The sequence below is a fragment of the Bufo bufo genome, chromosome 6, assembly GCF_905171765.1.
Source record: "Bufo bufo chromosome 6, aBufBuf1.1, whole genome shotgun sequence".
Taxonomy (NCBI): domain Eukaryota; kingdom Metazoa; phylum Chordata; class Amphibia; order Anura; family Bufonidae; genus Bufo; species Bufo bufo.
The window spans coordinates 359,144,376-359,170,309 of record NC_053394.1 but is presented as its reverse complement, the minus strand read 5'-3'; the positions used below and the strand labels follow the sequence as shown (position 1 = coordinate 359,170,309).

The 25,934-nt window shown below is 46.7% G+C and overlaps 1 protein-coding gene across 1 annotated transcript; it reads right to left on the bottom strand.

The window, feature by feature from the left end:
• Positions 1-3,140: 3,140 nt before the first annotated feature.
• Positions 3,141-24,052, bottom strand: KCTD2 (potassium channel tetramerization domain containing 2). The gene is made up of 6 exons (XM_040435681.1): positions 23,658-24,052; positions 16,658-16,766; positions 8,426-8,517; positions 7,282-7,377; positions 6,628-6,753; positions 3,141-4,071 (listed from the first exon to the last, which is right to left on the bottom strand). The coding sequence occupies exons 1-6, from the start codon at positions 23,949-23,951 to the stop codon at positions 4,042-4,044; spliced, it is 747 nt and encodes a 248-aa protein (XP_040291615.1). The 5' UTR covers positions 23,952-24,052; the 3' UTR covers positions 3,141-4,041.
• Positions 24,053-25,934: the final 1,882 nt, after the last annotated feature.

The window sequence follows — 25,934 nt, the reverse complement described above, 5'->3', positions numbered from 1 at the left end:
ATACACATTCCTACCACCTTCTATACTAAGCTGAATCCGATTTTTTTCCAAATAAATATGGAACCTTAGGATACCAAGAATTAAATACGCTACTCTACAGCTTCCACAAAAACACAGTGGCACAGCCCTCCCTGCGCCCTGGATTTTTGTTAGAGCGGTGCACTTGTACAGGATGGTGGATTGAATCAGGAAACCTCCTCACAAACTCTGGGTCACCATCGAAGAGGACATTCTTAGATTTCTTTTGCTGACCCAGCTATTCCAACATCCTGCACAATAAATAATAATCTCATTTCTGAAACACGTAGAATATGGAACTTGAGGGAAATGCGTGCATTATGTTCTCCTTTCCCATCCCCCTTACTTCAGGAGAAGGACTTACTATACCATACCAAAGGAGATTAGACTTAGCTTCTCCACTGTTGATTCTATCATTGAAGACGGGTCGCTCCCCTCTGTCACGGCTTTGAGTGAACGCCTGGGGGGCTCACTTTTATCTCCTTTAATGTATAATAGAGTGATCCTCTCTCTCAAATTGCTTATTCAGAAAATTGACTCACAGAGATCAGTAACCAGATTCAAAACTATATTATCTCAACTTAAAACTCCGCAAAAAGTAGTATCGACTCTTAGTAAATTATTACTTGCCCCACCCACTAACAAGAAACTTCCCTTCATCAAGGCTTGGGAGGTAGACCTAGATATGGAATTCTCGGAAGAAGCTTCGCGCAAACTGTTCCTAGCCCCTAAGCAATCCTCTAAATGTGTGAGAATGCAGGAATCTGGATATAAAATTCTAACCAGATGGCATCTAACCCCAGTGACACTTAATAAATACAACTCCAATTACAATCCCAATTGTTGGCGTTGCGGTCAGCAGAAGGGCACATACTTCCATTTATGGTGGACATGCCCACTTTTTGCTGCATATTACACTTCAGTCCTCTCCCAGATTAATAAAATATCCTAGCTGCCAGAAATTTGCCTGTTGCATCTGTTCCCTGAGAAGCTCCCTAAACATACACAGATTTAAATAAAACCACTTCTGGCAGCCGCCGGAATCCTAGTCCCTACCTTCTGGAAGTCAAAATCTCCTCCAACGCTCAGTCAATGGACAGACAGGGGAGATGCCCTGCTTCGTTTAGAGGAATTAGCAAGTTGGGAGACTAAGGCCTCCTCCACACGAACGTGTGCGCCCCGCAAAATGCGTGTCGCAATGCACGAACACCGTCCGTGGGGCAGCCGCAGCGGATCGCGGACCCATTCACTTTAATAGGTCCGCGATCTGGCCGTTCCGCAAAAAGATAGAACATGTTCCATCTTTTTGCGGAACGGAAGTACGGGACGAAACCCCACATATGCACTCCATAGTGCTTCCGTAGGGTTCCGTTCCGCATCTCCGGATTTGTGGACCCATTGAAGTGAATGGGTCCGCATCCGTGATGCTGATTTGCGGACCGCAAAACACATACGGTCGTGTGCATGTAGCCTAAGACACACACCTTCTTCCAAAAGACCTGTTCTCCCTGGGCAAAGTTTAGAAACTTCCCTAATTGGAACTGAGGGTTTGGTCATTAGAGTAGAGATTCTTGCATATACTGTACCTGTCCAATCAATTATTCATTTAACGTCAACTATGAGACTCCTCCTCACTCCCTCTCCTAATAATACCAGGAGCCATATTCCATTCCTACCGTAACACATTGGAGTAGCTCTTATTCCCCAAACCCCCCCGCCTTTCGCCTTCCCTCCATATTAAATAACCATTGTTCTAGCAAGTACTGTTAATCTTTAATTACTGAATGGCATATGTCATCCACCTTTCTTGATCCCTTGCTCATAAGTTTTCCTCTTTGCACCATTAGCAATGTTTGGTTTACGATTCAGAAGCTTTTTTGCTGATTTCTAAACTGGATTGTAGGTTTACGCTTTTGATAATTTATGTTATATGAGCCTGTATTTGGAATATGTGCTGATGTACGGCAGTTCTTGTACTACCATATACCTCAATAAAAAGAACTTTGACAAGAAAAGCTAACTTTTGTAATATGCAAATGAGCCTCTAGGAGCGGGGGGCCTTGCACCTTCTCCTAGAGGCTCTGTTCGCTCACCTCTTTCCACGCGCTTCTACACTTGATTGACAGGGCCAGGCCAGCGTTGGTCTGCGCCAACCCGTTCAGTATTCGGCGCAGACAGGGAAAGACGTTCGCTGGCAGCCTGCTTCCTCACTGCAACGTATTCAGCGCAGGCGCAGTGAGGAAGCCGGCAGCCAGCGAGCGCCCTTCCCTCATTGTGCCGAATACTGAACAGGACGGCGCAGGCGCGAGATTTCCCCGGCAGACAGGAGGAGACCAACGCTGGCCTGGCCCTGTCAATCAAGTGTAGAAGAGCGTAGAAAGGGGTGAGCGAACAGAGCCTCTAGGAGCAGCTGGCTCCTAGAGGCTCATTTGCATATGATAAAAGTTTGTTTTTCTAAATAACGGCGGCACATAGTGACATGGGACTAATATAGTTATGTTCAGCTGACATTAGCACATTGCTAATGTCAGCCAGCTTAATACCCATTTTTCTGATGACAGAAACCCATGGTTGAATTTAGCTGTTTCCAGTGGTACATTAGTCATAAGTCTGTTTGTTTTCGTATGTCTACAAAGTACTGCGCCCGATAACACTGTAAGGGCTCAGGCACACAAACGTATTTTTCTTCCGTTTCCGTTCAGTTTTTTTACAGGTCCGTATACGGAACCATTCATTTTAATGGGGTTTAAAAAAAAAAAAAAAAAGGGCATTCTGTGTCCGTATGTCCGCATATCAGTTCAGCAACAAAATTAAATAAAAATAGATCATGTCCTATTCTTGTCTGTTTTCTGGACAAGGACAGGTATTGTTACAATGGATCCGCCCCAAAAAATGATGCAACACGGACGTCACATGGATGTCATCCGTTTTTTTTTTTTTTTTGTGGACCACAAAATACATATGGTCGTGTGCATGAGCCCTAAGGCTGTATTCACATTTTGCAGTTATAGTGAAAGCTACGACAAAAAGTTTGTACCGCAATGCAACTGCAAAGTGTGAACACGGCCTAAATGATAAAGGTAGGCCGAAGAAGACACAGGCAGAAAAATTCACAGACTAGGTTTTGGCAATAAAGACAATTTTTTTGCGTGAGAAAAAAAAAATTATTATACACCCACAAATGACAAATAATTTGGTTCTGCCACATATTCTCTGTACAACAGGTATCCAAAGAGTTTGTGCTTAATGAAACACATAGAGTCACAGGCAGGCAGCCCAAAACCCAGACCCCCTCCCCCACACAGAAATCCATACTGACAGAGGGGAACATGGTCGTTTGCTTGGTACAGGTATACATGCACTGTAAAGACATTGGAAGATTGCCAAATGCTAGGTCAGTGTGATGGTGATCAGTTTATGGGAGGAACAGTCCTCCTTTTGCTTTCGAAATCCTCTCGAGAACAGATCGAGCTCAACATCGCAGACTCCAGGCGCTGATTTCCTCACCGATTTACACAGAAGAAAAGACAGAACTGCACAGTAAAAGCACTTGAGACAAGAAACAGAACATGACTTTTGGCAACTGTAAAGGAAGATAATTCAAGGGAAGGCCAATTTTTTGTTTCCATCCAGCTAATAAGTTTGCCTTGTGTCACTGGAAGTCCAAGGAGCACAGCAGAAAGTACTCCACCAAACCTAGGCCAAAGTGAGAGAACACACGAGAAAACACAATTAGCCCCCAAAAAGTAGGAGTTGCCTCCCCTAACCCGTTCACCCCACAATAATTGACATCATTCCTATATAACCTGACAACACAAAGCACAGGCCTGTGACAGGGGCAAACACAATACTGTTCTGTTCTAGTTCGCTCACACACTGCCCCCCTCTGTAACGCTGGGGTGTTAAGGCCGGGTGCGGAAGAGGGGATAACGTGAAAATACAGCGCAAGAGCTCCGCAGGCAGCGAGGGCTTTGGTTACAGCCTGAGAAGAGCTCGGTAACAGATCTCGGTCACAATGCTTCGTCACATCCTGGATCCTCGCTCCTGAAGAATCTGAAAGAAAGAGGAAAAGGAGCAATGAAAATTTCTAGCGTAACAATGAAAGGGACATGGCTACATGTTACATGTGCACTTGGCAGCTGAAGGCATCTGTGTTGGTCCCATGTTCATATGTGCCTGCATTGCTGAGAAAAATGATGTTTTACTATATGCAAATGAGCGACTAGGAGCAACGAGGGCGTAACCATAGCACCTAGAGATTCAGCTCTCTCTGCAACTGCTGCACCCTATACACTTTAAGGCTCCATTCACACGTCAGCAATTCATTTCTATGGGTCCGCAATTCCGATCCCGAAAAAATAGAACATGTCCTATTCTTGTCCGCAATTGCGGAAAAGAATAGGCATTTTCTATTAAGTGCCGGCGATGTGCAGTCCGCAAAATGTGGAACGCACATTGCCGATGTCCGTATTTTGCGGACCCGCAAAACACACACGGATGTGTGAATGGACCCTAATTGACAGGCCCAGGCAGTGAAAATGTCATAACACCTGGCCCTGTCAATCAGTGGAGAAGGCGTGGCAGCTGCAGAGAGAGCGGAGCCTCTAGGTGTAACAGCAACCCATATATGAACATGGCACCAACACAGATGCCTTCAGATGCCAAGCGCACATGTCAGCCAGTGTCATAGGTACAAATCTGCTGACAGATGCCCTTTAAATGCAATGCAGGCAGCGCTACACTGCAATCTTTTGCCATGCGATGTGCGTCATGGCCAATGACACTGTGTAACCCTTGCCTAAGGAACATGAATAACATAATGGGGAGGGGTCAGCTTTGTGGAGGAGGCCATCCTTCCATTTGCCAGAAGAGATGACCACTGTAAAGAGCACCTCTTTCATGAATTACAAGGCTGCGTATTGATTACACTGGACACTGTACAATTCAGTATTTCTCCTTCAGCACTGCTTCAAGGAACAGGTCCTCCAATCACCAAGGAACCTAAGGAGTTAAGAGCGATTTTTTTTTTTTCTCAAATTGAACATCCGTTTTCAATGCGCAGGAAAATCATTAAGGAGGTTGTCCAGCCCATTCATTTTTTTCAATAATGGCTCAGAATGTAATTAAGTACCACTAAACCTCACCGATCCGCTGACGCTTCCCAGGTCCACCACCGGTCTTTACATCCTGCTCCCTCTCAACACACAGGAAATGACCATTTAATCACTGGCTAAAGCAGGTCACCGCTCCGGCCAAGGAACGTATGAGCGGTCATTTATGGTGGTCATATTGTAGATACACATTATCATCTGTTTTCACACAACAGTATAGTGTGTGCGTGTCACGGCCTTTGGTGTGCATTGTGACACGGTTGCCAGCAGCAACGTGTTGTGGTTGCAGCATGTAGGTGCCTCCTTTCTCCTGGGGCCTTTCCTGTCTGGTGCCGGAGGTGTTTATTATCTAGCTGGTGGGGATTTAGGTGTGTCCTGGGTGTGCCTACGTGGTTTATATTGCCTGTGGCCTGGGTTGAGTGTTCCTCCAGCCTTGCTGTGTGCTGGAGCTGTGCTCCTGCCAGGCCTCTACTATCTGCCCAGTGCTTGAGGGCCACCTTGTGGAACATCAAGGTCTATGTTTTCCCGGTGTCACCTTCCCTTCTCTACCGCTCTTATATGTGTGGTGTTGTCCGTATGGTGGGTGTTCTCTTGTCTAGTGTTGTTACAGGTCTGGTCTATTGATGTCTGTAGTCTAGCATGTTGCTAGACATTTTCCCTGAGTGTTGTGCCTCCGGAAGGGGGTCTCAGGGTTCCCCGGAGGGGGAACTACAAGTCTGTATGCAGCTCTGCCTGCTGGCAACAGCACGCACAGCAGCAGTGTCACGGCGCACACAAAAGGCCGTGACAGTGCGCTTTATGGCAGCTGGACCGAATCGGAAGCGACTTACAGAGAAATCGCAGATTATTATAGCCTCAATGAAGAGATGTGTGCTGCGCTTCCCCCTTAGAGACCTAAGGTCTGGCCTAAAGCTGGGCATAGATATTAGCTGCATGTTAACTGAACCCGTGGAACCAACCAACCATCTAATATGTATGGGGCCTCCTGACTAAGTCAGAGGAGATAAGGATCAGGCAAGAGGAGTCTGGCACTGGCTTCATACTGAGAACACATGCTTCCTCGATCAAGCCAAGCAGGCATGTGTACAACAGGATTCGGAGTGACAGCTGTTGGTTGAACGAGCTTATGTGTATGGCCCCAGCTTTACAGACACTATTACTAGACAGCCCTGGAGGCCTTTATTAGGCCCAAGGCTGTCAAGAGTCTTCTGGTAATCGCACTGCCAGGGCTTAAAGGGACAGGACAAAGCATGTCCCATCCCATTGCCTATACTTTGATCAGCACAGATCGCTGTGCTTCAAGGGTAAACATCCAGGATTGAGGATTTCTCTGATCCTGTCCTTTAGTGGAGGTGCATGGCTTTCGATCACTGTCACGGCTACGGGTGGACATCTCTTGTGCCCACGTGATCAGCGATGACATACATCATTTTGCATTAAGGGATTAAAGGTTAGAAAAGCATTCTTTCTCCGAGAAGTCAACAGCAGCTACACTCACCTTTGCCTTTTCACTGGGCTCAATGACCAGTCCATTAGTGGAGTTATTCAGCTCCCTGGACACAACACACAGGAACTCTGCTTGATCTTCATTCCCATAGTTGTAGGAAGATCCAATACTGATAAGCTGAAAGCAAATGACATGCAGAGTCATGGGAAGGGCACACTAACCGGTCCCTTGTCACGTCCTTTATTGCTCCTTTTACGCCGGCAATACACAAACTGATCCTTTTAAAAGCGTTTGGCAAAAATAAAAAGGGTTAGATTGAATTCTACTAAAGCAGACCTGCCAGGCTGAACGAGCTGACCTATCTGAGGGCAAATTATAAAGCAGGAGATGGTGAATACAATCATATGTAGACCTTGGAGTAAGACAGGCTGCTCTGCAGAAATTAGGAGGTTTAGGTAGGCTGCAAGATGCCATAGGGCCCCCAATTTGTATTGCGGCAGTCTATAGGAACACATATGCATGAGATTTTAATGCCACTGTCAAAAATATCAGAAAATGATGAAAAAAAATCATGTGCAAAGTCTCTCCCTCTTTTGAACTATTGGGATCCCATCAAGAGATAGAGATGCTACTGGGGCTTGTGTCCAGTCTCATGCACTGTCTGACCTCTTGTTCCCGGCATAGCTCAGGACTGCGGTCGCTCACCTGCTCAAACTTCCAACCATCAGACATGGTGGAAACCATCTGCGTCAGCTCCTCTTCTTGACACTGTAATACTCTGTAGACATGCTTCACCGGACCCTGCAGATATACAGATGATTAAACAGATTTGATGCAGTTTTGCCGCAGATCTCACCCTTCATCAGAAAAGTTAAAACAGCAAACATAATCGACATGCTGTGGACTTTGAAATCCGCATGGCAAGTCAATTCCTGCACAGAAAAAAATTCTGCAAAGCGTAAATGAGATTTGTGTAATCTGATACACTTTGCAGGTGCTCTACTACGCTGCGTTTTTTTCACATGTGAATCCGCAAAACCACACGTATGCAGGTGGCCTAAAGCATCTTTAACATACAAATTCACACTAAAAAACACCATAGAAACTGCATGTGGTTCTTAATGTTTTTTTTTTTTTTTTTTTAAACAAATGTATGGATGCCATTTTTCCCTATAGAGATGGAAAAAGCCTGAAAAAATGCCACTGTTCCAACATACTGCAATTAAAAAGTAAAAAAAAACATAAAAACAAAAAAGCAAGTAGTAAGAAAAATAAATAAAAAAAATAGTGTGCCCTGCATTTCATATTTCCCATAGACTTTCAGGTAACATCTGGAACTGATGTTGGTTAAGCAAAAACTGCAATAAAAATCACAGTACAAAAAAAAAAACAACATACGTTCCATATGCTCGGCCAGGTTTTCAGTGGTGCCTACAGTATGTATTCGTTGGCAACAATGAATAAACTGTGATTTAGTGGGCAAGTTTAGGTATTTCTGCAGATCTAAAACCATAGAAAATTGTTACATGAAGTTAATTGCAAAAATTATTTTACTGGCAGACAATGCACTGGGATGATAATGGACACAGTATAAAATTAGTTTTCTGGGTAAAAACTAGAAGTATCTGAAAAATAATCAGAGACACTATACCAGGGGTCAACAACTGTCGGCACTCTGGCTTTTGTGAAACTGCAACTCCCAGCATGTTCCATTCACTTCTATGGGAGCTCTGAGAACAGCTGAGAAAGGGTTTATGCTGGGAGTCGTAGTTTCACAAGTGACGGAGTCCTGGATGCGGCTGACCCCTGCACTATGCTGTGTGGTGAGGGGATAGTAGAACCGATTTACCTGGGAAGTTCTATTTTCATTGTCTCGAATCCTCTCCTTCACCAGCCGCACGAGGGAGGCGATGTTATAGAACTCCGCTTCTTCCAAAACACCTGTGAGCAAAACATACAACCAACGTCACAAATCCGAAACCGGTCACCTGCACATTATTATGTGGATTTTATCTATTTTATTTAACTCCTTCCTGATTTACTCCCTGCCTTTCCGGAGCCATAATATTCTTTATTTTTCCATTCACATAGCCGTATGATGTATTTTCTAACATCATCTAAGTATTGCGTACAATGTACAGGACAGCTGGGAACAAATTCCAAATTGGGTGGAATTGAAAAAAAAAAAAAACGCAACTCTGCCATAGTTTTATGGGTTTCGGTTTTATGTTGTTCCTTATTCAGCAAAACGGACCCGTTACTTTCATTCTCTGGCTCATTTCTGGGGGGCAAAAATAGGAATTAGACTTACCGGTAATTCGGAAAGTATGCAAGTGCATTGGAATCTATGATAATAGCAATCAGATGATTGATTGTTATAGTTCCCTACGGGAACTATAAAAAAAAGTGTAAAAAAAAATAAAAATAAATAAAAGTTTAAAAAATCACCCACCTTTTCCCAATATAAAAATAAAAGAACTAAAAAAAAAATTATAAAAAAAAATACACATCATGGGTGTCGCGATGTGCGAAAACGCCCATAGTATAAAAATATATTCCCAATACGGCAAACAGCAAAACGGAAAAAAGCGTCCAAATGGCAGATTCGCCGTTTTTAGTCGCTTCATTTTCTACAAAAACTTTTATAAAAAGTGATCAAAAAGTCATACATACCCTAGAATGGTATCAATGAAAAGTTCAGATCGCCCTGCAAAAAATGAGCCCCCATACAGCTCCGTACACGTAATTACAAAAAAGTTATAGGGGTTAAAATATGGTGACAAAAAAAATAAAACAGATTTTTTTTCCACTTGATTTTTTTTATCACTATCAAAAACACAAGAAAAACTATACATATAAGGTATCGCAGGATTCATACTGCCCTGTAGAATAAAAGTAACTGGTCAGTTTTATCGCACATCGAACGTCGTAAATAAAAGTTGGAAAGTACAACTTGTCCCACAAAAAACAAGCCCTCACATGGCTATGTGAACAGACAAATAAAAAAAGTTATGGCTCTGGGAAGGCAGGGAGCGCAAAACAAAAACGCCCAAAAAACAAAAACGCCAAAAAAAACAACAACAAAGGGTTAATTGTTATAATATGATAAACAACTAACTCCGGAATGTCTACAAGGTATATGTAAGAAAGGTATATGTCAGCTTGACCACACTGGCACACGGCAGGCATGGACATCAACGATGAGGTAACCAAACTGTACCATTAACTTCCTACCGGTCCAGGACAAGCTTGGGATCCCGTACCAGGAGGTGTCGGTATGAACTCAAGGGAGTAGAAAGGAGAAAGAACCCTCCTGACGAAACAAGGCCAACCGAGAACCCACCTGCCCGCCTAGCTTCAAGGTCAGAGGCAGTCTTAAGGGTTTCACAAGATCTTTACATGGCACTAACCAGGAGACACAGGGACTGAGGAGTGGTAAGAGGTTACAGGCCCTGTGCAGCGTACATAGCTGCAGCTTATATGTGTGAGCATGGCAGCAAGTGTGAATGTGGACAGAGGAATGCACAGTCTATATTGACATTTTGTAGCTCCCTGGGTTGGCGTGCAGTCAGGGCAGTCTCCTTCCCAGTGGTGACAGAGGTGCCCTTGAGGTTATGGGTATTAGGTGCAATGAAGGCAATGTCCCTAATGTTCATGACATCAGCACCCATAGGTGCAAATAGGTAGAATAACAGAAGAGTTTAGTTGTGCATAAGTTGACATTTACTGAAAATCACTTAGGTAGGTATACCAATTTATTGCCATAGAAGGGATAGCTATAGTCCATACAAGACAAATTCCTAGTCAGGTTGGTGCTGCCTCCCATTATAACAGGTCTGGGTAGGATCTTTAAATTTCAGTGCTCTGGTCACACTAAGGCCTAGTTCACACGAACGTATGGCTTTTTCAGTGTTTTGCGGTCCGTTTTTCACGGATCTGTTCCGTTTTTTGTTTCCGTTGTGTTTCCGTTTTTCCATTCCGTTTTTCCGTATGGCATATACAGTATACAGTAATGGAAAAAATTGGTCTGGGCATAACATTTTCAATAGATGGTTCAGCAAAAACGGAACGGATACGGAAGACATACGGATGCATTTCCGTATGTGTTCCCCATTGACTTGAATGGAGCCACGGAACGTGATTTGCGGCCAAATATAGGACATGTTCTATCTTTCAACGGAACAGAAAAACGGAAACGGAATGCATACGGAACACATTCCGTTTTTTTTGCGGAACCATTGAAATGAATGGGACCGTATACGGAACACAAAAAAAACGTCCCGTACACTCGCAAGAAAAACGTTCATGTGAACTAGGCCTAAATTTTCCTTTACATTCAGGCTGACACATACTATCTCCAGGTGTGGAGTATACTATACCCTATAAATCACATGGCCGGTACACATTATTATTATTATTAATTATTAAAGCGCCATTCATTCCATAGCGCTGTACATATGATAAGCGGTGCATATATGTATTGTACTCCATGAATTACATACAATTTCCATAAATATTGTCCACATTGTTCATGGAGGAAAGTGGCTCCAAATACAGCTTTGCTCTAAACTGTAGATCGTGCATAGGCACTGTAGGCTACTCCCGTTCACCGAATGCTAGTAGAGTCCATAGATTGAACTACCACTCATCTCCACTAGGCTTTCCCTAATCTTTCTGTCACACTGGGTCCTTACCTGAGGTCTTCACCTTAGGACCGCACATAGGCAAGCGTCAGCGGGCCGTGCACGCCAGGCACAGAGGCCATGAGGCGCGCACGCCAGGCACAGAGGCCATGAGGCGCGCACGCCAGGCACAGAGGCCATGAGGCGCGCACGCCAGGCACAGAGGCCATGAGGCGCGCACGCCAGGCACAGAGGCCATGAGGCGCGCACGCCAGGCACAGAGGCCATGAGGCGCGCACGCCAGGCACAGAGGCCATGAGGCGCGCACGCCAGGCACAGAGGCCATGAGGCACGCACGCCAGGCACAGAGGCCATGAGGCACGCACGCCAGGCACAGAGGCCATGAGGCACGCACGCCAGGCACAGAGGAGCATTGGTAAGGAGAAAAGAAAAGGCTCGTTCCAGCTGCTGTTTCAGGTGCACTGAGGCACGATCCTGCTGAACTCCATTAAGGAAAAGCGGATCTAAGCTCCATGAACCCATAGCCATCCCTAGTGATGTAACTACTAGCTGCATTACCCACTTCATCAGGGTTAGGAGCAAGCCAGGGGACCTCCACATAAGAGGTACTGGCACGGCCACTTATAGGGTAGAAAGGATGAACCAACCGATCAAACCCAGGCCATCAGAGAACCCACCTATAGGTTCAGACTCTGCCAGGTGGGTTCCAGGCTGCTAAGGGACCTCTACCCCGAGAGGTGTTAGCAAGGCTATTCGAAACCTGGAAAAGGAGGCCGGACATCCCCCGACCCTAGTCCCAGCCTTAGGCTCTAAAAGTTCTTGTAGAATCTCTTCAACTCTAGAGCAGGGAACCTTTTTGCATCTATCCTCTGTAGGAACAGGAAGAACACTGGTGGATGGAGGTGGGAGGGACCTTTTAATCTCTTCCTGTCCCAAGAACGTCAAAGGGGAACAACCTCCTGTTGTGCTGTCATGAGGGAAGAGCTGCAAAATGTAGTTTTGGGACTGTGTATGACCTTTTGATCACTTTGTATTTACATTTTTTGGGAGGTGAAGCAACGGAAAAAATATAGCAAATCGGCCATTTTTATTTTTTTTCTGAGCAGTCGCCATTTTTAAAGCCCCGACATCTGCCGTACATTATTTGGCAGATAGCAGAGAAAGGGTTAAAGGAGATATTCACAAAAGTACATTTAAAAGTAAAAAATCTCTTGCCTTTCTGACTCTCAAAATAAATGGGCTCTGCTCGTAGATTTCCTTCACCGGAAAACTCCAATATGAACTCAGAGCACCGTAAAATTTTCATCCACACACCGTGGAATACTTTAAATGTGCACTTAAAGGGGTTGTCTCACTTCAGCAAGTGGCATTTATCACGTAGACAATGTTAATACAAGCCACTTACTAATGTATTGTGATTGTCCATATTGCCTCCTTTGCTGACTGGATTCATTTTTCCATCACATTATACACTGCTTGTATACAGGGGTTATGACCAGCCTGCAGTCCAGCAGCGGTGGTCGCGCTTGCAAAATGCAGATCCACAAAAAATAAGGATGACGTCCATGTTGCATCTTTTTTTTTTTGGCGGACCCATTTTAACAAAGCCTATTCTTGTTTTCTATATCTTTTTTGTGGGACTGTGGAGCAGACATACGGAGTGCTGTCCATTTTCATTTTTTTCCCAGACCCATAGAAATGAATGGGTCCGTGTGCAATCTACAAAAAGTGCGGAGCAGATATAGTGGTGCGAATGGGGCCTTATGTTGCAGCTTGCACCAGAGCATCTCACCCTTTGCAAAACAGTGGGTGAAATATGCTTCAGAGCTGCAGTAGTAGTGTCTCTATCCTCCTGTAGTTTACGGTTCTATTCCATGACACAAAAAAGGTTCGCCCTGGAACGGTGTATGCCAACGGACATGCATGCAATGGTGGAGTGAGGGCCTGTGGATACACAGTGTATAGGTTGGGATCTTCCCTGGCGCATACGCTAAATATAAGTCCAATACAGGATGTGAACAATTCTTAGATGAGATCCCCTGACAACTCAGCAGCCTGACCCAGTGTTAACCCTCAAAGCGGGCCAAAAAGTTAATATCCTTCTCCCCATGGAAATAGCATGAGGAAATTAATTCACCCTAGACTGAGTTCCCAAACTGCTAACCTAAAACCCACTTATTTATCGCAAACTGCCAACACGCCAATTTAACCTAAATACTACAGTCCAATATAGGGTTGGGCAATATCAAAAATATTCCCACGATAACGATATTAAGAAATTTGTCGCGATAACGATATATATCGCGATAAATGCCCATTTAGAATAAAAAACACTCGAAACGTGTACTGGTGTTTCCTTGTTGCCCTCATACAGTATAATATAACTTTGATGCCTTTATACAGTAATATGTGTTAGTTGACCCACCAAGAACAGGGTCACTGTTCCCCCCAATCTGATTGGGCATGCGCCCTGCTGCTCCATTCATTCTCTATGGGAGTGCTGGACATATTTTTTTATACTTTAATAGTTTGTACTTTTTTGGGCGTGGTGCCGGGTATGATATGTGGGTGGCAACTGCAGTCTATTTTTGTATTAAGAAGGTAAGTCTCATTGGTGGTGCAGTGGCCACAGCCCCTCCCCTACTCCTCTCTTCACTGCTCATTGGTGTCACAGCGGCCACAGCCCCTCCCCTACTCCTCTCTTCACTGCTCATTGGTGGCACAGCGGCCACAGCCCCTCCCCTACTCCTCTCTTTACTGCTCATTGGTTGGTGCAGCGGCCACAGCTCCTCTCTTCACGGCTCATTGGTGGCGCAGCCACATCACAGTGGGAAGGGACTCTCTCCTTCTCCACTGTGTCGGCTGTAATGTGCCCCAGACGTTTTAGAGGCAGTCAGCACTCAAGTGCGACTGTCCCTATGACGTCACTAAAAATACAGCGGTAATTAATAAACAGCCATATCGCGGTTTCTTACTACCGCGGTATATCGTTAATACCGGTATATTGCCCAACCCTAGTCCAATATAGTATATGTTCCCTGTACTTTACCATTTAGCTATAATAGCCTGCCTACATTCAGTGCGCTGCCTGTGCCGTTCATAGAACGCCCTGCGCTTATGAATGGCAGGAAAAGTCTAAGGCATATTGGAACACCATAGACTTTTTCCAGGGTGCGGGTGCCCAGACAGAGGGCTCTGAGTGAAGCCTCTGGCACCCGTGCCATAGGTTCGCCACCACTGCCCTAGGCAATTGCACATGCTAATGAAAAGTTGGGAAAAGTGGCTGTTTGCCAAAGCACCTTGCCCTGGAGGGTGTGAGTTCGGAATTGCTACCATTATATTAAGGCTCCAGATGTCTATATTGTTCATACTGAGCCCATACATATGTATAAAAGCTATTCCCATCTCCATATAAACAGATGTGTTTAAAACATCTATGCAGAACCGTGTGTTTCCATGGTTACAGACTACAAACAAACTCTGCGTAGTCTGATCCTGCAGGCACATCCTTATCCTTCCCTATGTCTTACTAACCTACATAATATATGTCCATGTCACAGTGGATGGTCCTTGTGTCGTTTCTGTAACATCTGTCTTTAACCCCTTTAACAAATGTCCACTTTTGACAGAAAGCGACGAGGGTACTTGCAGGGAGCAATCTATCATGTTATCGCTCAGAGTCTCCCAGCATGGCATGGCTGCTCGGTCTTAGATCAGCACTGATAGTGACTTAAGGTACATTTATACGATCTAAGAATCGGGCAATTATTGGGAACGACTGTTCCCGTGAACGGTCATCCCAATAATCTGGCCATGTAAACGTGCCGCCAATCACCTGAAGAACAAGCGTAACTCTCATTCATCAGGTGATCCTGTCGTTCATGCAGGCACTAGTGATCATGGCTTCTGGGCAGCAGATCATGCTGTCTAAATAGCGATCAGCTGCTTAGAAACCTTGATTCTGTATGTAAATGCGCAGTCTCCTTCACTGAACGAGCAGCCGACTTTCGGGAAGGAACGCTTCCGTCCCGACAATCGGCTGCTAAGTCGGCCCCTGGAAATCCAGCTTTATATCAAGACAGTGGGCTGATCCCTCTGTTAGGTTGTGTTCACATCTGCATCGGAGGCTACTCTGCAGATTACATCATATTTGACGGACAAAATGGTTCTATGTGCAGAGCTTAAACGTTTTTTCAGACATTTTGATACTGATGACCTATCCTCTGGATAGTTCATCACTATCTGATCGGAGGGGTCCGACACCCGAGACCTCTGCCGATCAGCTGATTGAGAAGGCACTGGCACTCCTGTGAGCACCGCGGCCTTCTCTCACCTCACCAAGCACAGCACCATACAATGTATTGTGGCTGTGCTTGGTACCGCGCTCAGTCCCTTCACTTCAATGGAGATGAGCTGCTCCACGTGACCGATGAACGTGTCATCACTGGCATTGGGAGAGCTGTGAGAAGGCCGCGGTGGCCAAGTGTCGGACCCCCACCGATCATATACTTGTGACCTATCCTGACGATAGGTCATCAGTATAAAAATCTCACAAAACTACTTTAAGTCATGTTAAACCACCATGTGCGCAAAAACGCTAAAAAGTCTCAGGTCTTTAAAGGGGTTCTCCCATGAATAATGTAAAAAATGAAAATCAGACATCATATAGTAGATGACAACATCTTTCTAACAAAGCTAGAACCAGCCCTGTACCTCACATGGGTCCAGAGATCTCCCCGTTCATTGCTCTGCTAGATTTATATCAAGCTGACAGCTCAAGGGGAGTGTCCTTTCTGCTGCAGATAAGGGTGTGTGTCCATGCTCTCCCTATCACAGCTGAGGGGGCATGTTCATGCTCTCCCTATCACAGCTGAGGGGGCATGTTCATGCTCTCCCTATCACAGCTGAGGGGGCGTGTCCATGCTCTCCCTATCACAGCTGAGGGGGCGTGTCCATGCTCTCCCTATCACAGTTCAGGGGGTGTGTCCATGCGCTCCCTATCACAGTTCAGGGGGCGTGTCCATGCGCTTCCTATCACAGCTCAGGGGGCGTGTCCATGCGCTCCCTATCACAGCTCAGGGGGCGTGTCTATGTTCTTCCTATCACAGCTCAGGGGGCGTGCGCAGCCTTCTCAGTGAGCAGGACAAGGTAATAAGAAAAGTAAAAAACAGCAGGTGGCGCTATACAGATACTTTTTATTGAATAACTCAGTGGCTATGTTAAATATTTAATTGTATGCAATTGCAAAAGTATTCAGATGCAGGTGCTGGTTTAAAAACTGTAGAAATTTTTTTCGTGGGACAACCCCTGGCGGTAACTGATGTAGTACCATGGGCCTGGAGGGTATAACATGGATCTATTACTGTCCATTAGATCCCTACTGGCAGTCAGCCATGCACAGAGATCACATCCTACCTCCACCTGGTGCCCCCGCTTACCTTCTTCCGCTAGCTCTTTATTAAGGATCAACTTGCCATGTCGTAGGTAGTTCAGAATGGGTCCAAAGTAGGTAGGGTCCCGATCGATAAGATAGGCTCCCGTCTCGTCCTAGGAAACCGAGGCAAAACCAGGATGAGCTCTACACAATACACACAGATATACATTATATGCGTTCATTCTCCATCACTGGCCTGCGCAAAAGCCCCGCCGACCAGCCAATAAATGAGCAAACACCCGTTTATCTGATCTTTAGTGGCGGTATAAAATGATCATTTGTCGGCAGCACGTCTCAGTATTTACACAGGAGAGGTGCCGGCGACAATAATGGAAGCGAACGGCCTCACCAATGATCCGAGCATTGATCGTCATGCCATATGCTCCACCTGGGCCTGTGTAAAAGGACCCTAAGTCCACCTGCACACGTTACAGAATACGTGCGTTTTTTTCCCATGCGGATTTCCGTGCAGAAAAAACGCAGTGGTTAGAAATTGCCACAGAAATGCACAGAAATCCGCGCGGATCATATGTGCGGTCCCCTGTGTGCAGGTGGTCTAAGGCTCATGACCATACACATGAGTTCAGCCGAGTGTCCATAAGGTGTGGGGGGCGCACACAGTGTATATATAAAGGTGTGGGGGGCGCACACAGTGTATATATAAGGTGTGGGGGGCACACAGTGTATATATAAGGTGTGGGGGGCACACAGTGTATATATAAAGGTGTGGGGGGCGCACACAGTGTATATATAAGGTGTGGGGGGCGCACACAGTGTATATATAAAGGTGTGGGGGGCGCACACAGTGTATATATAAAGGTGTGGGGGGCGCACAGTGTATATATAAAGGTGTGGGGGGCGCACAGTGTATATATAAAGGTGTGGGGGGCGCACACAGTGTATATAAGGTGTGGGGGGCACACAGTGTATATATAAGGTGTGGGGGGCACACAGTGTATATATAAGGTGTGGGGGGGCACACAGTGTATATATAAGGTGTGGGGGGGCACACAGTGTATATATAAGGTGTGGGGGGCACACAGTGTATATATAAGGTGTGGGGGGCACACAGTGTATATATAAGGTGTGGGGGGCACACAGTGTATATATAAGGTGTGGGGGGCACACAGTGTATATATAAGGTGTGGGGGGCACACAGTGTATATATAAGGTGTGGGGGGCACACAGTGTATATATAAGGTGTGGGGGGCACACAGTGTATATATAAGGTGTGGGGGGCACACAGTGTATATATAAGGTGTGGGGGGCACACAGTGTATATATAAGGTGTGGGGGGCACACAGTGTATATATAAGGTGTGGGGGGCACACAGTGTATATATAAGGTGTGGGGGGCACACAGTGTATATATATAAGGTGTGGGGGGCACACATTGTATATATAAGGTGTGGGGGGCACACAGTGTATATATAAGGTGTGGGGGGCACACAGTGTATATATAAGGTGTGGGGGGCACACAGTGTATATATAAGGTGTGGGGGGCACACAGTGTATATATAAGGTGTGGGGGGCACACAGTGTATATATAAGGTGTGGGGGGCACACAGTGTATATATAAGGTGTGGGGGGCACACAGTGTATATATAAGGTGTGGGGGGCACACAGTGTATATATAAGGTGTGGGGGGCACACAGTGTATATATAAGGTGTGGGGGGCACACAGTGTATATATAAGGTGTGGGGGGCACACAGTGTATATATAAGGTGTGGGGGGCACACAGTGTATATATAAGGTGTGGGGGGCACACAGTGTATATATAAGGTGTGGGGGGCACACAGTGTATATATAAGGTGTGGGGGGCACACAGTGTATATATAAGGTGTGGGGGGCACACAGTGTATATATAAGGTGTGGGGGGCACACAGTGTGTATATATAAGATGTGGGGGGCACACAGTGTGTATATATAAGGTGTGGGGGGCACACAGTGTGTATATATAAGGTGTGGGGGGCACACAGTGTGTATATATAAGGTGTGGGGGGCACACAGTGTGTATATATAAGGTGTGGGGGGCACACAGTGTGTATATATAAGGTGTGGGGGGCACACAGTGTGTATATATAAGGTGTGGGGGGCACACAGTGTGTATATATAAGGTGTGGGGGGCACACAGTGTATATATAAGGTGTGGGGGGCACACAGTGTATATATAAGGTGTGGGGGGCACACAGTGTATATATAAGGTGTGGGGGGCACACAGTGTATATATAAGGTGTGGGGGGCACACAGTGTATATATAAGGTGTGGGGGGCACACAGTGTATATATAAGGTGTGGGGGGCACACAGTGTATATATAAGGTGTGGGGGGCACACAGTGTATATATAAGGTGTGGGGGGCACACAGTGTATATATAAGGTGTGGGGGCACACAGTGTATATATAAGGTGTGGGGGCACACAGTGTATATATAAGGTGTGGGGGGCACACAGTGTATATATAAGGTGTGGGGGGCACACACAGTGTATATATAAGGTGTGGGGGGCACACACAGTGTATATATAAGGTGTGGGGGGCACACACAGTGTATATAAGGTGTGGGGGCACACACAGTGTATATAAGGTGTGGGGGCACACAGTGTATATAAGGTGTGGGGGCACACACAGTGTATATAAGGTGTGGGGGCACACAGTGTATATATAAGGTGTGGGGGCACACAGTGTATATATAAGGTGGGGGGCACACACAGTGTATATATAAGGTGGGGGGCACACACAGTGTATATATAAGGTGGGGGCACACAGTGTATATGAGGTGTGGGGGGCACACAGTGTATATATAAGAAGGCGGGGGTACACAGTGTATATATAAGAAGGGGGGGCACACAGTGTATATATAAGAAGGGGGGCACACAGTGTATATAAGGTGTGGGGGGCACACACAGTGTATATATAAGGGGGGGCACACAGTGTATATATAAGGTGTGGGGGGCACACACAGTGTATATATAAGGTGTGGGGGGCACACACAGTGTATATATAAGGTGTGGGGGGCACACACAGTGTATATAAGGTGTGGGGGCACACACAGTGTATATAAGGTGTGGGGGCACACACAGTGTATATAAGGTGTGGGGGCACACAGTGTATATATAAGGTGTGGGGGCACACAGTGTATATATAAGGTGTGGGGGCACACAGTGTATATATAAGGTGGGGGGCACACACAGTGTATATATAAGGTGGGGGGCACACACAGTGTATATATAAGGTGTGGGGGCACACAGTGTATATGAGGTGTGGGGGGCACACAGTGTATATATAAGAAGGCGGGGGTACACAGTGTATATATAAGAAGGGGGGGCACACAGTGTATATATAAGAAGGGGGGCACACAGTGTATATAAGGTGTGGGGGGCACACAGTGTATATATAAGGGGGGGCACACAGTGTATATATAAGGTGTGGGGGGCACACAGTGTATATATAAGGTGTGGGGGGCACACAGTGTATATATAAGGTGTGGGGGGCACACAGTGTATATATAAGGTGTGGGGGGCACACACAGTGTATATATAAGGTGGGGGGCACACACAGTGTATATATAAGGTGGGGGGCACACACAGTGTATATATAAGGTGGGGGGCACACACAGTGTATATATAAGGTGGGGGGCACACACAGTGTATATATAAGGTGGGGGGCACACAGTGTATATGAGGTGTGGGGGGCACACAGTGTATATATAAGAAAGCGGGGGGGTACACAGTGTATATATAAGAAGGGGGGCACACAGTGTATATAAGGTGTGGGGGGCACACACAGTGTATATATAAGAAGGGGGCACACAGTGTATATATAAGGTGTGGGGGGCACACATTGTATATATATATATATAAGGTGTGGGGGGCACACAGTGTATATATAAGGTGTGGGGGCACACACAGTGTATATATAAGGTGTGGGGGGGCGCACACAGTGTATATATAAGGTGGGGGGGCACACACAGTGTATATATAAGGTGTGGGGGCACACAGTGTATATATAAGGTGGGGGGCACACACAGTGTATATATAAGGTGGGGGGCACACACAGTGTATATATAAGGTGGGGGGCACACAGTGTATATATAAGAAGGCAGGGCACACAGTGTATATATAAGAAGGCGGGGCACACAGTGCATATAAGGTGTGGGGGGCACACAGTGTATATATAAGAAGGCAGGGCACACAGTGTATATATAAGAAGGCGGGGCACACAGTGCATATAAGGTGTGGGGGGCACACAGTGTATATATAAGAAGGCGGGGCACAGTGCATATAAGGTGTGGGGGGCACACACAGTGTATATATAAGAAGGGGGGGCACACACAGTGTATATAAGAAGGGGGGGCACACACAGTGTATATAAGAAGGGGGGGCACACACAGTGTATATATAAGAAGGGGGCACACAGTGTATATATAAGGTGTGGGGGGCACACAGTGTATATATATATATATAAGGTGTGGGGGGCACACAGTGTATATATAAGGTGGGGGGCACACACAGTGTATATATAAGGTGGGGGGCACACAGTGTATATATAAGGTGTGGGGGGCACACACAGTGTATATATAAGGTGTGGGGGGCACACAGTGTATATATAAGGTGTGGGGGGCACACAGTGTATATATAAGGTGGGGGGCACACACAGTGTATATATAAGGTGGGGGGCACACAGTGTATATATAAGGTGTGGGGGGCACACAGTGTATATATAAGGTGGGGGGCACACACAGTGTATATATAAGGTGGGGGGCACACAGTGTATATATAAGGTGTGGGGGGCACACACAGTGTATATATAAGGTGTGGGGGGCACACAGTGTATATATAAGGTGTGGGGGGCACACAGTGTATATATAAGGTGGGGGGCACACACAGTGTATATAAGGTGTGGGGGCACACAGTGTATATATAAGGTGTGGGGGCACACAGTGTATATATAAGGTGGGGGGCACACACAGTGTATATATAAGGTGGGGGGCACACACAGTGTATATATAAGGTGGGGGCACACACAGTGTATATATAAGGTGGGGGCACACAGTGTATATGAGGTGTGGGGGGCACACAGTGTATATATAAGAAGGCGGGGGTACACAGTGTATATATAAGAAGGGGGGGCACACAGTGTATATATAAGAAGGGGGGCACACAGTGTATATAAGGTGTGGGGGGCACACAGTGTATATATAAGGGGGGGCACACAGTGTATATATAAGGTGTGGGGGGCACACAGTGTATATATAAGGTGTGGGGGGCACACAGTGTATATATAAGGTGTGGGGGGCACACAGTGTATATATAAGGTGTGGGGGGCACACACAGTGTATATATAAGGTGGGGGGCACACACAGTGTATATATAAGGTGGGGGGCACACACAGTGTATATATAAGGTGGGGGGCACACACAGTGTATATATAAGGTGGGGGGCACACACAGTGTATATATAAGGTGGGGGGCACACAGTGTATATGAGGTGTGGGGGGCACACAGTGTATATATAAGAAGGCGGGGGGGTACACAGTGTATATATAAGAAGGGGGGCACACAGTGTATATAAGGTGTGGGGGGCACACACAGTGTATATATAAGAAGGGGGCACACAGTGTATATATAAGGTGTGGGGGCACACACAGTGTATATATAAGGTGTGGGGGGGCGCACACAGTGTATATATAAGGTGGGGGGCACACACAGTGTATATATAAGGTGTGGGGGCACACAGTGTATATATAAGGTGGGGGGCACACACAGTGTATATATAAGGTGGGGGGCACACACAGTGTATATATAAGGTGGGGGGCACACAGTGTATATATAAGAAGGCAGGGCACACAGTGTATATATAAGAAGGCGGGGCACACAGTGCATATAAGGTGTGGGGGGCACACAGTGTATATATAAGAAGGCAGGGCACACAGTGTATATATAAGAAGGCGGGGCACACAGTGCATATAAGGTGTGGGGGGCACACAGTGTATATATAAGAAGGCGGGGCACACAGTGCATATAAGGTGTGGGGGGCACACACAGTGTATATATAAGAAGGGGGGGCACACACAGTGTATATAAGAAGGGGGGGCACACACAGTGTATATAAGAAGGGGGGGCACACACAGTGTATATATAAGAAGGGGGCACACAGTGTATATATAAGGTGTGGGGGGCACACAGTGTATATATATATATATAAGGTGTGGGGGGCACACAGTGTATATATAAGGTGGGGGGCACACAGTGTATATATAAGGTGGGGGGCACACAGTGTATATATAAGGTGTGGGGGGCACACACAGTGTATATATAAGGTGTGGGGGGCACACACAGTGTATATATAAGGTGTGGGGGCACACAGTGTATATATAAGGTGTGGGGGGCACACAGTGTATATATAAGGTGGGGGGCACACACAGTGTATATATAAGGTGGGGGGCACACAGTGTATATATAAGGTGTGGGGGGCACACAGTGTATATATAAGGTGGGGGGCACACAGTGTATATATAAGGTGTGGGGGGCACACACAGTGTATATATAAGGTGTGGGGGGCACACAGTGTATATATAAGGTGTGGGGGCACACAGTGTATATATAAGGTGGGGGGCACACACAGTGTATATATAAGGTGGGGGCACACACAGTGTATATATAAGGTGGGGGCACACAGTGTATATATAAGAAGGGGGGGCACACACAGTGTATATGAGGTGTGGGGGGCACACACAGTGTATATGAGGTGTGGGGGGCACACACAGTGTATATGAGGTGTGGGGGGCACACACAGTGTATATGAGGTGTGGGGGGCACACACAGTGTATATGAGGTGTGGGGGGCACACACAGTGTATATGAGGTGTGGGGGGCACACAGTGTGTATATATAAGGTGTGGGGGGCACACACAGTGTATATGAGGTGTGGGGGGCACACACAGTGTATATGAGGTGTGGGGGGCACACACAGTGTATATATAAGAAGGGGGGGCACGGCGGCGGACACCTTGTCAGAGTCCAGGTCGGGCTCCTCCTGGCACAGGCGGTACAGGAAGGACTTGGGCTCCCGGCACAGCGTCTGCTTGGTGCTCAGGAAGTACGTGCCGCCCACGTTCAGCCGGACCCACTTCCCTCCCGTTCTGCCCGCGTTCTCCTGCTGACTAGGGCTGCGGGGGCTCCGGGGAGCAGAGCAGGAGAGGCCGGGGCTCGGGGGCCCGCTGCGGGGACTGGGAATGGTCAGGCTGTTCGGGGTCACCCGGGCTCCCACCGGCTCCGCTGGTTCCCTCTGTGGTTCCGTCATGGCGGCTCAAACCAAACAGAACCGAGAGAGCGGCGGAGCCATAACACCGAACCTCGGAGCGGGAGAAGCTTCCGGGGCGCCGTGCCGTCACTTCCGAGGGCACCAGCGCGGTCATATTGGTACACCCACCACCGGCTAGTATGGAGAGTGAAGCCGCTCCTAGTGGGTGTGATGACGTAGCGGTCACGTGCTGCAGTCATGTGACTTCTCTGTGTAGTACAGTAGAGGGGAGCGTGGTGGGGACTGGAGCATAGGGATGTGTGGTGCCCTGTGCACACAGTGGATTTTGGCCTGTTTTCCTCACTCAATTGGAAATCCACCCTGTACTTCATACATTTTACAATAAGTTGATAGATAATTCATATTGTGGGGAAAAAGAGACCAGCGTTGGTTCAGACCTAAAAATTGCAGTAAATTCTGTTTCAACCTGAAAAAAATGCAGCACAAAAGCATGGAATTTGGTGGATCCTGCGTCTAATTATTTCAATGTGGTAATACAGCTCTGTATATATATATATATATATATATATTAAAAAAACAGACTCCAGACCAGAAAAAAAAACTGAGCCGAGACCAGAAATAATGGAAGAGCCGGATTCAGCACATAACTGAGATGAATGGAGCTGAACATTGACTACAATGGCGCCTACTACGTAAGGGGATCTGTAATGGAGGCCCGAACTGAGCTTCCAATGTTGATGTGGAGGATGCGGCAGCTCTTTAGCTCAGTGTTGTGAAGTAACTTGTCCTCCTGTGTGATTAGGACAGATTTTGTGTGTACTGATAGGACGGCGGCCATTTTATTTCCCCTGATGATTGCTTCCCAGACAAAACAAGCCATTATGGAAGCGCTCATTAGTGCCGTCGGCTGTGCTGTGACCTTACATTGTGCACGTCGGGCCACAGCAGGAAGAGGAAGAACACTGGAGGTGAGGAGCAGCGGCGTCCGGACCAGGAGAGGTAAGTTGATTTTTTATTTTATTTTATGTGCTTGGAGACTGATCTGAGGCATGGGGATCTGATTGAGGGTCTCGTTAACATTGGGGGTCTGATTGGGGCTGTCACCCCAGATCTGATTAACATTGGGGGTCTGATTGCTGGTTTGATCTGAAGTCTAATGAAAAATATTTTTTTCTTATTGTCCTCCTCTAAAACATAGGTGCGTCTTATAGGGCGAAAAATATAGTAAGTATTTTCATTTTCTTAATTCCCGGAAATCCCCTTTAACGTAAAGTAAAAAACCCACGCACCTGTTCTCAGCCACTCCATTCCCCAACGTGTAACTTGTAGATGGAGTCAAGGGCTTGGCTGTAGCCTCAGCAGTGATGAATCTCCAAGCAGCATTTAACAAAACAACGTCACCACTGAGCCCAGTGACAGTGATGGTCAGTTCGCCAGCGAACACATGCGTGCTGCCATCCTTAGTAAGGTAGACTCACCCGTCCGGCGATGCACAGGTAAGCCCTTACCTGTTCCTGTGCCGCGAGCCGGTCTGAAATCAAATGCAGTCACTGGGAGCAGGCAGTTCCGAGAACAGCCCGATGAAGGCTCCCGGCAGCTGTTCTCGGAACTGCCTGCTCCCGGTGACCGCTTTTGATTTCAGACCGGCACAGGTAAGGGCTTACCTGTGCATCGCCGGACGGGTGATTCTACCTTACTAAAGATGGCAGCCCGCATGTGTTCGCTGGCCATCACTGCCCAGTGAATGGCTGCAGAGTTGCACAAGACCCATCCAGAAGTCACACTGGGCACACGAAAGAGCAGTGACCAGAGAAGCGGGGAAAATGTACCGTATTTTTCACCCCATAATGGAAGCGCTCATTAGTACCAGAGGAGCGCTCCCCGGGCTCTGTACTCATGTGCTCCTTTCCAGCACCAAGCCTCCCCAGAAGACCGAAAGACACCTGCAGCCTCTGCTAATTTCCTTCTTGGTATTTTGGAGGTGTTGGACTGAATCCAGATTGTAAACCCCTGGGTGCTGCC

Excerpts from the sequence above, each read along its gene's own strand:
- KCTD2 (XM_040435681.1), bottom strand. The coding sequence starts at position 23,951 with ATGACGGAACCACAGAGGGAACCAGCGGAGCCGGTGGGAGCCCGGGTG. Across the intron at positions 7,378-8,425 it reads ATGAAAATAGAACTTCCCAG|GGTCCGGTGAAGCATGTCTA; the intron begins GTAAATCGGTTC and ends GTATATCTGCAG. Across the intron at positions 6,754-7,281 it reads ATGGTTGGAAGTTTGAGCAG|CTTATCAGTATTGGATCTTC; the intron begins GTGAGCGACCGC and ends ATTTGCTTTCAG.